A 14222-nucleotide genomic window follows, 5' to 3' on the forward strand; every position below is an offset into this window, starting at 1 on the left:
ACCTTACTTTTTATGAACATGATACTTAAGTGATTAGATCGCTCTCATTTTTCATACAGAGCAAGATCAACCTGAGTGCTGGTTTCAATAATATGTGGCTCAGATTTCCTTATGGCATAGTCAATATCCAAGCACACCAATTGAAGAAGAATACTCTCCTTCCAAAACTTAAAGTTCTCACTAGTTAATTCAAGGATATCTACTTTATTATCAGACATAATCACAAGTTGTAAAATTGCAAAATAAATGAACATACATCATTAACAGAAATTTGAGGCAAACATAAATCATAATCTACCAATTCAAATTATGTAAATAATGAATCTAGTGACATGAAAATTGCCTGTGGGCTAAAATTTTAATTTAATTAGATTCATTTTACGATAGAATTATTTACTATCCTTTTGATAAAAATTATTAAATTCATTTTCATAATTATTGTGGGTAACTATGAAAATCATTTAATAATTTTATCTTAATAAACTACGTAATGAGATTTAATACCTATGTTTTCCGTATGTGATTTTTAACTTTAATAATTTTACTTAACTAAAGATGTTGTGATTAGTCTTTAACTAAATAAAATTATGAAAATCCTTAGCTAGATATTAATCCTTAAATTTTATTTAAGATTATTGCTAAGTCATTATGCAACATATAATGTCTATAAACCTTATGAGATCCTTACTATAATAAATAATTTCATTTAACTAAAGTTGTTGTGGTTGTGGTGATTCTCTAATTAAATAAATTTATTTGGATCCCTAAACATATATTTTGTAGCTTTATTGCTAAGCCTAAAAATTTTATGCACCTAAAATGTATGTAACTAATTAATAATCAGATAATTCACATACAATTATTTACTTGAGCACATAAAAATATTCAAACAATAAATCTCTAAAATTTTTCACTAAATTATTTATATCAAAATTAATTTTAGAAATTTCACTTTAATAAAATCCAACGATTTTGCACAAAAGTTTGTAATAAAAATTCTCAAAAAATGTTTGAAAATAATTCAAGAACCATGGAATCGTTATTTTGAGAAATTAACAAACTTTTAAAACTGAGATTAACTTGGCTCAGATACCAAATGTAAGCACAAATCACGGTTTAAATAAAATTAAAGCAGTGGAAAAATCAAACAGAAATACCTTCAGCGAAATACCTTCAGCCATTGTCTGAACTAAATGTCAAAATCTAGATGTTGTAACACCACCTGTTGAGTATGTCAAAGACCCGATGAGGACGTTGTATTTAACTATACGAAAACACGAAAGTTGGAAAACACAAAAACGCCAAAATCTTCTAAGCACTTGAAAACCTCATTAATGGAATTGTTTTCAGAAAATATATTTTCGATGCTTAGGGGCCTTAAGCTTAGGGTATTTATAATGGTGGTTCCCCATCAAAAACCACCATCCTACTATCCACATACACCCACTACCACACAACAAAGTAGTGAGCAGCAAAATGTGGGGGTTAAAGGCAGCAAAAGTGGGAATAACCCACGAACCAAAACGGTTCCAACATTTTTTTTCTTTACTTTTAACTTTGCATGAAAGATTCAAGACTATATAACCAAAAGAAATTTAAGCTTCGTAGATCATTATTAAATATAAATTATTTGAGTTGATTTTATTAAAGGCAATCTGGAAACATAAAATAAAATTTTAAATTTTAGGAGATTAAATTAATTAATTTTAATATTATAGTAACAAATCATTTGACACTATCAAGGGATAAAAAATTTCAACAAGTTATTTAAATGATTTTGATGTTTTGAAATTTAATATTGAAAAAAATTAGAATTTTTGACAATGGGATAAAGAAGTACAATTTGACAATTTTTTAATGTATTATTTAGTTTCTACCACTTTTTCACTTTAATCCTTAACAAATTTTTTTTGAAGGGTTGACAAAGACCTAATTAAGGTTAACATTTTAAAAAGGTTGGGATAGGAGAAAATAGGCAACCCAAAAAAGGTTAGAATAAAATATCCATATACCGAGTTTTAAAGAGTTGGCTCATGCCTTCATCAAAGGTGACTTAAAAGTAATCGGGTTTAGTCGCATTTGACCCGACTTTTAAAGATTTGGCTCATGAGCCAACCAAAGTCAACCTAAAAGAGGTCGGTTAATGTACGTTTATGCCAACACAAAAATGGTCGATTCAGGGTCAATTAAAACTAGAGGTGATCATGGGCCGGGCGGCCCGGACCGGCCCGATAGCCCGCCCGAAATATGGGAGGGTTCGGGTAAAAATATAGGCCCGAAATATGGGTTTGGGCAAAAAAAGAGACCCGTTTAGAAAACGGGCAGGGCATTGGGCACCACTTTTTTGGCCCTGGGACTGGCACGGCCCGACCCGGCCCAGTCCGAATATATAATAAATATATATATTTTTAATTTTTTTAATTTTAAAATACTTTTAAAATATTTTTTTATTTTTAAAATAATTTTTTAGTGTTTATTAAAAAAATAAACCGGGTCGGCCCAACCCGAACCCTGCGTGGCCCATGATCACCTCTAATTAAAACGTCAGGTTACATCGTGCCTACACCAACTTTATAAAGGATGTACCAGAAGCATCCGTTTTTGTTTATATTCTTTAACCAGTTTGATGAGCATATTCGATGAGCATATTCACTTCTATTTTTATTTTTATTTTTCAACTACAAAGATTTCAGCAAAGTGAAGATAGAAGCATCCATTTCTAATACCAGAAGAGTCTGAGCTATCATATGTTGAAGTTCAGTAATCACCCACTTACCTCAGATTTATATGTATATTATACACCCTTAAAATGTTTGCTAACCACACTTATAAGCAAAAACCAAAGGCATACAGGCGAAATAATAATTCACAAATCAACCATACGTTTTCTCTTTGCCAATCGAGATTCATTAGTATGAGTACTAAAATAGAAGGAGCTGATGCCAAGTTTGGGGTCAAATAATTGATCTTAAATTAATATAGAATAATTTAAACTTTGCTCGGATGAAAATATTAATGTGTTTTTACCATTCAATGTGGTTCAAAATTCTAACCATAAATATTTATATATGCAAAACTTAAATGTGTAAGACGTTAGCTCTTAGACATAATGGTATAATTTAAATGAGACAAACACGAAAGAAATGTTGAGACCTTCATAAATTGATATTTACCCAAATTCACCACGGCACAAACTAGTACAACAAGGTGGAGCTAGTGTATAATAATCATACAAAACCTACATACACGAGGTATCGCATCACCCAAAAAAATGAATGTTTGAGCTCAAAATGAGCTCCACATATTTACATTCCAATGCATCAACATGAAGCAAGAATGTAACTGCCACTCTATTTTCCATGATCATGAATGTAAAATTCATTGTTTTACTAAAGACATCATAAGAATGGAAAAATAGAGCTTGAGCTTGTAAGAACAACTTCAGTTAGCCTATAGAACCTAACTACAACAGTGTGACAAACCACAAACAATTACAGATTACCTAAGCATGTCTTCTGTGTGCATTTGTGGCTGACTTAATGCTGGTGAGATGCTGAAAGCATTGCCATCGTAAAATGAAGTGTGTCCGATTGGCATTGGTCGATCTGGGATCCGAGGAACTTCGATATCACCTTCTAACATTTTCAGTGCATCCAAAATAGTAGGCCTTAAAGCTACCATTACATGAGCACACAAAATCCCAACCTGCACAAATCTCTCCATTATAGCCTTTGGGTTTGAATTCACGGAATCCCCGTTGTCGATCAACGAACGATCCAAAGCCTCATCCAGTTGTCCTGCCTTTATCAGTGACCAAGCCCAATCTGTTATCAAAAACGCACGCGGTGAACCCGATGATGACAAATCGAGAGCTTTTCTCCCACACATTATCTCTAGAACAACCACACCGAAACTATAAACATCGCTCTTTTCGGTCAGTTGGCCGTAAAGAGCATATTCAGGGGCCAAGTATCCATGAGTTCCTGCCACTCTAGTAGTAAGGTGAGACTGGCCTTCTCGGCTCTGCTTTGCCAACCCGAAATCAGCCACTCTCGCTCGCATTTCAGTGTCGAGCAGTATATTCGTAGCCTTAATGTCCCTATGATATATCGCAGGCTTCACTCCATAGTGCAAATAAGCTAACCCTTTTGCCACATCCACAATTATGTTCTTCCTCTGAGGCCAACTCAATGGTTTACTTGCCAGTTTCGAATGGAACAAATGATCATCGAGATTTCCATTCGGCATGTAATCATAGACAAGATACCTTCGACACCCTTTGTCATCGTAGCTTTCATCACCCTCCATCATACAGCAACCTCGAAGAGGCACCAGATTCCTATGCTTCAAGTTGCTAATAATCTCAACTTCATTGCAAAACTCTTCATCTCCTTGGAACTCTGATTCTATAATCCTCTTTACAGCCACCACTTTCCCATCTGGTAAAACCCCTTTGTAAACAAAACCAAACCCCCCTCTCCCTATAAAATTCTTGTTTGCAAAATTATCAGTCGCCTTCTCAAGATCCTCTAGTTTGAACCAAATCGAACCTGTATTAGGCCTCAAATTTGGCCTACACCTTTGTTCTTCAAAATTAGAACCGGAGATACCAACACGTTTCTTTGTAATTCTTTTTTCATACCAAAAGTATAACCCCAATAAACAAAAGGCAACAAGAAGCGCAACCCCAGCACCAGTCAAGCCAAAAACAAGGACTGAATGTCTTTTACTGGATGAACTAGATTGTTCATTCAAAGCCAACGAGAAAGCACATTTCAAAGCCCCATTACTTTCAGGTCCAAGCTCATTAGCGATCCCAGCAGCATATAGAACAGTAAAATAAAAACAATCTGTACTGTGAGTTGTATTACCATCAATGGAGATCAATTCAGTCTGAACTTGGTTACCTGCACGAAGACAAGTATCACAAGCAGTGAGATCACTGAGATCAGATCTGCAACCCTGGTCAAGTTCAGTGGATTCCCCAAGCTTTGCGACCCAATCTTGTGTTGTTTGTATGCCGGCACAAAGCTCAGGCGTAACCACAAACTGCTCAGGCTCAACGCAGAGGGAAACAAGATTATTAGGAAGAGAAAGTGAGTTGAGTTTTGACTGGTAATCTTCAAGACACGACAGAGAAGCCGCCAAATTGGGTAGCCCGAAGAGAGAGGTTTGTTTAAGATGTTGGGCAAGTCCAATACCAAAGACCGATAAGACAGATATGCAGCAGTTTTCTTGTGCAGTTTCAGCTTTGGAGTTTGAGTTAGGGTGGAAGTTAAGACAAAGAGATGAGTTCCATGGGATTCTTGTCACATAGTTGAGGTCCATTGGACAGTTTACAGATGAGTTGGTGGTGGAAGCAGGAGGCGAATCAGCTAAGATGAAGGGAAGGGCAGACATGAAAACAAAACAAGCAACCTCGAAACCAATCTTCATGTTCTGTCTGTGCATCTTTGTTTTTCGTTGAAGATTGGTAGATTTTCAGGCAAAAGGGAAGATAAGGGTGATGACAAAGACAAACAGGACGGAAGTTGCAGAGAATGAGGGAATCAGCACTGGGTCAAACGAACTCATCCTGCATTTCAAATCTTATTTGGCTGCTTTGTTTCTTGTTTTTTTTCTTTTTCCTTACCAAAGCGCGCGTCAAGTTGCAGCAGTAGTAGAAAAGGACTTATGATTGGAGCGTTGAATATATGCATGCATGCTGATTGCCAAGGGCTTGTTTGTTGCTAAATGGGGGTCGTTGGGTTTCGTTATTTCGGGAAAATCTTATTATAAACAAAAGTCCCACTCCTAAATCATTGTCGGCATTTGCAATTAAAATATTATTTTATGGTTAAAATATTAATTACGGTTCAAGTCCTTATATTTTTCTCATATTTGAATTATAGTCCTTTTGCTTTTATTTCAAGAATCTAACCCTTTACTTTTCTATATAAAAAACAAGTTCAATTTTAACATTGCTAAATTTCTATTAAATTCAAGTTTTTATAATGTCATATTTTATTACATGACTATCAAATGAGTATTTTTTTAATTTCAAAAGGTCGCACAAGCAAGTTTAATGAAGAAATTTATTGGTGTTAACAATTGGGTTTGTTTGAATTTTAAAATCTAATAAGTAAAATGACCAAATTCTTGAAAATAACAATACAGAGATTAAATTTCAAATATATAAAAGGTACAATGATTTGAAACATATTTTAACCCGTTTTTATATTCACCATATACATTCTATAATAAAATTTTAACTAACCAACAAGCGTTGGGTACAATGTAAGGTAAATTGCACTCTCAAGAACAGATTACAAGTTTAAATTTTAGAGACAACATTATTCGAATAGACAACCACAAAACTTCGAATATGGACTATCAAAAGGGATTTGGAAGATTAAAAAAAGGGTGTTAACAATTACACCGAAATTTGAAATTTGACAAGTAAAATGAATAAAATTTTGAGAATAATAATAGAGGGGTTAAATGTCAAATGTATAAAAAGTACAAGGACTTGAAACATATTTTAATCTATTTTATTAATATTAAATAATAATGGATATGTACCAATTTTTGTCTAAGATTCAACTCTTTGACTGATGTGCATAATAGCAATTAAAAATAAAAATATTTTGTATTTAATAAATTGTTTTATTTAAACGCTTAAATACACCAATTGGCTATTTACTTAAATACTTTTTTAACACTTACTTCAATAAAAAATGCATTCATCATATATTACTCGGTGAGGTTAAGCAAATAAACTATTTTAATTTGAGAGGCCGGCATGTGGTAGTTTGGTTTTTTGTTTTTACTTTAAATACTTTTATATAGATTTTAAGGAAAAATAAAGAGAATATTGACTCTTTAAAGTTTACTATTCATCGATAATATGAAAATGGATTTAGAAATTTTTTTTTGGTAGTTTTATGTTTTCCAACACGAGTTAAGTTACTCGTTCAGACCTGAAAATCTGTCTGAAATTTAAGAGAATTTGGGTAAAAATATTAGGCACGAAAGATGAATTTAGACAAAAAAAATAGGCCCGTTTAAAATATGGATGGCTCGAACTTGAACATTCAATAGCTCATCCCAGCTCAGCCCAACCTGACCGGTTTTTTAAACTTATAATACTCTATATTACATTATTTTTATTTATTATGTAAATTGTAACACATTAAAAAAATAAACTTATAATACTCTAATTTAAACATTAAAATAATGTTAAGATGACTATATAAAAATTACAATATTTAAAATATAATATAAATGAGTCTAAAAAGGACTTGGGTTAGTTTTTTACAAATATAAACAGGTTCGGACAAAATTTTATATTCATATTTAGAATTGGGTCGAGCTTAAACAAATATAAAATATATTAATATTATATTTAGGTTCGACCCAAACTCAACCCCACCTCATATATAAATACCTTTAATCATAAGCGTGACTTTTCAACAATGCGTATATTTCTAATAATTTATATAACAACAACTATTTACCTGAGAAGAAATGAATGCTGTTACCTGGAGAAGGAAGTCCCTGTGATGGTTCGGAGAGCGGTGGGAAACCTCTGGCCAAAACCTCCAGATTGAAGGAAGTGAAGAGTTTTCTGGAAGGAAGAGTAGCAGAGAAAACGTTTTTATCTTTTATTGAAAGCCTGCTATTCATTATGGCTGGGCATCGGAAATGAAAAAAAAGAAATAAATGGTATCCAGCTATTCTTGATTTGACTGGATAGGATAGAATTAGGTGCATTTATTTTTTTATTCTTTTGATCGGGATGGATTAACTGGCCCGTTTTATTTTATTTTTTTAGTCTGTTAGTTTTTTTCTTGTAATGGCCTTAGCCCAACTTTTAAGTCTTTTTTATTATGAAATAATTCCAGTCAAATTATTAAAAAAAAATTTTGAATACTGTTTTCCAAAAGAAAAAATGGTAAGAGTAGATTAATACTTCCTTAATAATTATATATATAGGAAGACTAAATTATCATTCCAATAAAACCGGCTCAATGTACATCAGCTTCAAGAATATACTATATAGTAATAACTAGATTATATCATATTATTACGCGTTGGGGAAAATGGAAAAAGAATAGTATGAACAATGGAAAGTAGGTCAAGTATTTAAGATTTGATACTAAATGGTAATTTTATATTTAGACTTCTATGTGGGTTATTGTAATTTAACACTATAATTTATATGAAACATAATAAAATATATGTGATTAGGCTCTTTGGCTTTTGTAAGCAAATAGATTACGTCGACTGTGTTAACTTTATTATGAATGATTATCCATAACTGTGATTAAATTATAAGATTAATATGGGAAGAGGTGAAATTATAAGATATTAAAGAAAGAAAGTAGATGTTTGATGTTTGAGATGAAATAGTAATTGAGAAAAAAATTGAAGGAGCCCCCTGCCTATGCTCATGCTGGTCTCAACTGCATGGATGTTGCCGAAGACATGGGCAATGGTTCCAAGGTGAAAAGTTGCACTCAACTAACACAATTTCACACATTGTAATCTTTATGTATTTTTTATAACAAAACTAAGTCCTTTCTTCTGCAATGATGGGCTTTACCAGGGCAATGACTTCATTCATTGTTTAGTCTATTTAATTTTCAATATATATTGAAAGAGCAACAACGGGGTGGTGGCGCAGTTGGCTAGCGCGTAGGTCTCATAGCTTCTGAGTTATCCTGAGGTCGAGAGTTCGAGCCTCTCTCACCCCAATCATTTTCCATTTTTCAAAATCTAGGATTGGACATATGATATGTCTCGCTCGCTCGTAGGTTCTGCCTACAGCATCACCAAGCAGTAGGAATCTCTTAACTTCAGTAGGCGCTGTTGCATAAGATAACAATTTCTGAAGTGGAAAATGAAAATCTATTTTTTTCTGTTATTAGATACAACTTCGTTTTCTTGTAGCTTGACATCTTTAGTTGTGATAGCCATGCTGACAGCAAGTAAAGCTATTTTTCCAGAACAAAGCTTTCAGCTCTGCACATAAAAAAGTAAAAAGAACAATAGCATACATACTTGAAAACTTCCTATAGGAACTTGTCCAGAACTAAAGCATTTTACATAAAACCATCCATGCCAATGCAATCATGCCTTTGAACTTTTACGACGTCTAACGTCTACAAACTGATTACTTTCCAAGTGCAGGCCACACTGCCACTTGAATTTGTTACAAAATTACCAATAGTCCCCACAAGAACAAGCTCCGTGTCTAAAGTGATGGAATCGATTCACATCTCTCACAACTATTTCTCGTTCATAGATTTTCGATATGAACTTGATAACCGTGTGACAATCCCCACAGATCCGAAGGTTTTTAGTTATGCGTATAACTACTTCAGGGTTTGTGTTAAGTAGTCCGAATGCAATGGCCAACTTTTCACTGTGAATAATGAGGTTTTGTTCTTTCTCTTCTTCACTTATGTCATGCAACACAAAACCGGTGTTAGGTATATAACCAGCTGCCTTGATTTTCTCAGGCAATGCTTCCAACAGGTTATATATTTCCTTCGACTGAGGATGAGATAAATCTCCACTGAGGAACAAGTGCGCTTTACCTTTGATCTCAATCCAACTACATCCAGGGTTCTTTTTGATGCCTTCACATTTTAAACGAGCTCTCAATTTATCAACCTCCTTCCACATGCCTGCTTCAGCATACATATTCGAAAGCAGAATATAGTTACAACTGTTCTCCGGCTCTAAAACAAACAGCTCTTTCGCTGCTATCTCGGCAATCTCTAAATTTCTACTTTTCCTGCAAGCAGCTAACAATGCACCCCAAATGCTAGGTCCGGGTTGCATTGGAATTTTCTTAATGAACTCCTTAGCTTCTACCAATCGTCCAGCACGTGCCAAAAGATCTACAACACAAGCATAATGCTCGTGTCTTGGTTCGACAGAGTACTTTGTCTGCATAGAATTGAAGTATCTTAATCCAAACTCGACAATACCAGAATGACTGCAACCGGACAACAACCCTGTGAATGTGATTGCATCAGGGTATACCCCGGCTCTAACCATGTTCTCAAAAGTCGAGACAGATTCCAAACCCTGACCATGAGAAGCATAAGCGGTGATCATTGTATTCCAAGCACACAAATTCTTTTCATTTTCCAGTATTCTATCGAAACAACAACGAGCACTGACAAGGCTACCACATTTAGCATACATAGCAATAAGCGCAGTCTGCACCGAAGGATTTGATTCCAAACCAATCCTATTCACATATTCGTTAATCCGTCTCCCACGTTCAAAAGAAGCTGAATGTGCACAAGCAGGTAAAACACTCATAATTGTTACCCAATTAGGCTTAACCTCAGAATCTTCTTTCAACATCTCATCAAACAAACTCAATGCCTCCTCAGCTAACCCGTTTTGCGTGTAGCCAGAAATCATAGATGTCCAAGAAACTATATTCCTACACGGCATCCCCCGAAATAAGTCCTCAGCTACCCGTATCTCCCCTTCTTTCATATACCCTGCAATCAAAGCATTCCAAGAGGACACAGCTCTAACAGTCATTAGATCGAACACCTTATTTGCATCCCTTAATTCACCTACCTTCACATAAAAATCAATCAAAGACGTGCCGACGTAAGCATCCAACTCCAACCCAAATCTCAAGCTTTGTCCATGAACACATTCTCCCATCCAAACATCCAATACATTAGCACATGATTTAAGCACAAAAGGAAACGTAAAATTATCACCCTTAAGCCGTAAAGAATGCATTTCACGATAAATATCTATAGTTTTTAAAGGGTACCCATTATTTGTATAAGCTCTAATAATTGAATTATACAATAAAGAAGTTGGGTCTTTTATTTTACGGAAAACTGTTACAGCTGATTCAAGGTCACCTGAACTTGCATACATGGCAACCATTTTGGCGCCAAGAAAAGCATTGGGTTGAAGCCCGTGAAGGGTCATGTGGGCATGGATTTGTTGCCCTAATTTTAAGAAGTTTTGGCCAGTTAAGAACTGGAAAAGGGGTGCATAGGATAAATGAGGAGGCGGATTTTGATCTGAAATAGGTTGCAAGAGAGTTGGCAAGGTTGAAGTGTAGGGAAAGGGCTTTGGTGTTGTGCATTTTGTTTGGGAAGGATCAATGTGGGGATGAATTGTAGAGAGAAAAGCTTGGGGTTGCGGCGGCTCGGGAAGTATAGTTGTTGATGAAGAGCGTAGAGCACGAAGCATTGGAAGGGAAGGGCGCTTAGGTAGCTCATACAAGGAGTTCTCCGGTAAAGGTTTGTAGGATAAAGTGTTTATATATAAATCGAAAATTTGACAAGGTTAACAGTCCATATCATAAAAGAAACCAAAACATAAACCTGCAAAAGAGAAGACAAGATAACAAAGAGACTACAACAAGAACCCAGGTCCAACAGTCCCATTAGTGTGCATAGATTAAGCCTTCTATGATGAGGGTGTGTCCGCGTGACAAAGTACATAGTTTGAATCCTGCCTAAATTATTCTCATGGGTCTTTGGTGTTTCCTGCATTAAAATGCTTCGAACCTGCTTGCTTCCTCCCCACAGCTTGCAACTTGACAGGCTCCTGGCATTCACTTCAACAAGGATTTCCCTGTTAACATGGAGCTCAACAAGAATTTTATCATTGGCATATATCTTAGAATTCCTTGACAGGAAATCATGTCCATATCAAGGCTTTATTTGCCATGCTACGCCACTCCAATTGTCATAGAAAGCCCAGTTAAATATTAGTTGGTACGCATTATGGGAAGAAGTTTGTTCCAGTTGATTTCCTTGCTGTCAATTTCCCATGAACCACTACCTGCTGCCTCCCCCAACGAGCCCTTTTACAGTCTTGGTATAGTTCAATGGCTTGCAAAATGGCCAACACCATGTCAAGAATGCACACGAAGCATTGCAAGCAAGTGAATGGAATGAATCGAGAGAAAGCGGAGAAAAAAATTGGAACAGATATTGTAACACTGAGAGTAACAATAGTTGATGGTTTGTAAGGTACAGAGAAACTGTAGGTGACCGAGAATAGAGTCGAGCAAAAGATTTATTTGAAAGCATTTTAAAGATAGCTTTGAGACTTCGAATGTCAAAATACCAAAAGTCCTAACATAAGTTGGTAATGGACATAGTGAATAGGAGTCTATTATGTTTTCGAAATAAAAGAGAAGTACTTAATATTATAAGTTTCTCTTAACTATTTCTAAGATTAATTTCACTTTTTCTACTTTGGTGTAGCAGTCTCTTATGAAACATTTTTTTGGAACATCTCTTAAAATACAAGTTATTCTTAAAGAAGATTTTTTTAATAAGAGTTGTTCTTGAATAAAAGTTATTTTGACGTGTTCAAATATCAACTATTCTCAATATAGTTATTCTTAGTAGAGATTGTTCCAAACAAGAGTTGTTCTATGATTCTGCTTTTCTTGAAAAACTTGTTTTGAATAATGTCTTTTTTAAACAACACAATTATTCTAAATAAAAGTTTTAAACCATATTTGTTTTGAACATAACTATTCTTGAAATGTTATCATTCTAAACAAAAGATGTTCTCAATACCGAAAAAATATGACATGAGTAAGTTAACTTAACCTACAAAAATCTTGAAAACATAAAATTACAAAAAAATACACTAAATTAACTAACTAATTAAAGCTTGAAACCCTTCATCATTCGTGAGTTTCTTCTTCTCCTAGCTTCGAAATTTTGATGATTTTTAAGAGAAAATATTTTCTCTTTCCTCCCACCCATTTCTTAATTTAACTAATGTTTTAATATATTATTAGTTTTAAGTTATAAATTTTATAACCGGCCATACAAATCTAAGGGAGTATATTTGCTATACAAGATCCTCACATTAAATTCTAATTGTAGATTCCTTTATAATTGAACTTTTGATATTTTTACGATTTAGTTTATATACTCTAATTAAGCACTAATTCAACGAAATTATCTAACTAAACTTCAATTCACTTTTAATATAACTCTGTAAATATTTAATAAAAATATTTACGGGTCCGATTTATGGAAACGCGATTCTGAAACCACACTTTTCGATACCATTAACTTTCGGGTCATTACAGATTAAGTGAAACTAATTCGCAAGTTCGATTTTGTTTTAGTGCATCAAACTGCATTGTCGCTTTCTAAATAGGATTCTTTAAACCATGTTTATAAGTCGTAAGAGGGAAGGAGGAGGTAACATTCACAATGTAGTGAACAAGCTTTTTGGTTTTGAATATGTTGCTTTGGGATCTAGCGACTAAGCGAGATGGAAGGGGTATGTTTGATGGGTTTGGGTTTGCTTGGGTGTTTGGGACAAAGGAGGAGTGTAGGGAGTAGTAGATTGAGGCACAATGGGTGATTCAGTTGGAGGAGATGAATGAAGGTTGATTTGAGAGGACGTTACCATTAGGCTTTGGGTAGGTGGTGGTCAGTTTTTACGAGTATAAGTAGTTTTTTTATAAAAATAACTTAAAAAATAATTAATTACTTAAATGACTTATTTTTTTGATAAAATACGAAAATAATCTAAAATCTAAAGTAAAAGTTGGTAGAGCTAAAGTGTTTGGTGCCACCAACATGCCACGCCAGCAATCTGTATTACAAAAATTAATTTTTTGGTGGAGCCATATAGAATGGCGCTACCTGTATAAATACTAGGAATACTATAATTTTTAAAAGTATGAGAGGGTTTAAACAATTTTACATTTTTCTAGTAGAGCCAAATAAATTGGCATCATCAGATTCCAAGACAGTAGCCTATTTGCCTATTGAAACAGGTAAATTTTTTATTTTTTTTTTTCGTTCACGTTGCTTTTTCTGATTCTGTCTTTTTTTCATTTTTTTTTTTGTTTTGATTTTTAAGTTCTCTTTATTTACTTTTTAAGTTTTTTTATTTGTCCTTTATTTATTTTATTTATTTGTTTATTATTGGTTTTATAAAATTTGAAATGTATATTTGAAATGTTTTATTTTTAATTATAATTATATTTTTTAAAATTATTTTTTAATTTTAAATATTATTTTAAAATTTTAAATATGTTTTTTAATAATATAAAACATTTAAAATATATTATTTTTAAAGATATGACCTTTCAAATTTATTATTTGTTTTATAATATTTTTAATGTATATTTTAAATTTTTAAATATTTTTATTTAATTTTAAATTATTGATTGGAAAAACAAAAATGATTTATTTGTTGAAAGC

The 14222-nt window shown here is 33.7% G+C and overlaps 2 protein-coding genes and 1 non-coding gene across 3 annotated transcripts; 1 reads left to right on the plus strand and 2 right to left on the minus strand.

Moving 5' to 3' along the window:
- Nucleotides 1-3137: 3137 nt before the first annotated feature.
- On the minus strand, nucleotides 3138-5629 carry LOC105762853 (probable receptor-like protein kinase At1g11050). The gene has a single exon (XM_012580792.2). The coding sequence runs from the start codon at nucleotides 5449-5451 to the stop codon at nucleotides 3499-3501; it is 1953 nt and encodes a 650-aa protein (XP_012436246.1). The 5' UTR covers nucleotides 5452-5629; the 3' UTR covers nucleotides 3138-3498.
- A 3021-nt stretch (nucleotides 5630-8650) lies between these two features.
- TRNAM-CAU (transfer RNA methionine (anticodon CAU)) lies at nucleotides 8651-8735 on the plus strand. The gene is given in 2 exon segments: nucleotides 8651-8688; nucleotides 8700-8735. It is a non-coding gene; the product is annotated as a tRNA-Met (tRNA).
- A 131-nt stretch (nucleotides 8736-8866) lies between these two features.
- On the minus strand, nucleotides 8867-12013 carry LOC105762852 (pentatricopeptide repeat-containing protein At3g62890). The gene has a single exon (XM_012580791.2). It carries the CDS (start codon nucleotides 11221-11223, stop codon nucleotides 9202-9204), a length of 2022 nt encoding a protein of 673 aa, XP_012436245.1. The 5' UTR covers nucleotides 11224-12013; the 3' UTR covers nucleotides 8867-9201.
- Between the last annotated feature and the right edge of the window lie 2209 nt (nucleotides 12014-14222).

This window comes from Gossypium raimondii, chromosome 12 (assembly GCF_025698545.1).
Source record: "Gossypium raimondii isolate GPD5lz chromosome 12, ASM2569854v1, whole genome shotgun sequence".
NCBI classification, from domain to species: Eukaryota; Viridiplantae; Streptophyta; class Magnoliopsida; order Malvales; family Malvaceae; genus Gossypium; species Gossypium raimondii.

Bases quoted from the DNA above. Each gene is read 5' to 3' on its own strand.
- LOC105762853 (XM_012580792.2), bottom strand. From the start codon at position 5,451: ATGCACAGACAGAACATGAAGATTGGTTTCGAGGTTGCTTGTTTTGTT.
- LOC105762852 (XM_012580791.2), bottom strand. From the start codon at position 11,223: ATGCTTCGTGCTCTACGCTCTTCATCAACAACTATACTTCCCGAGCCG.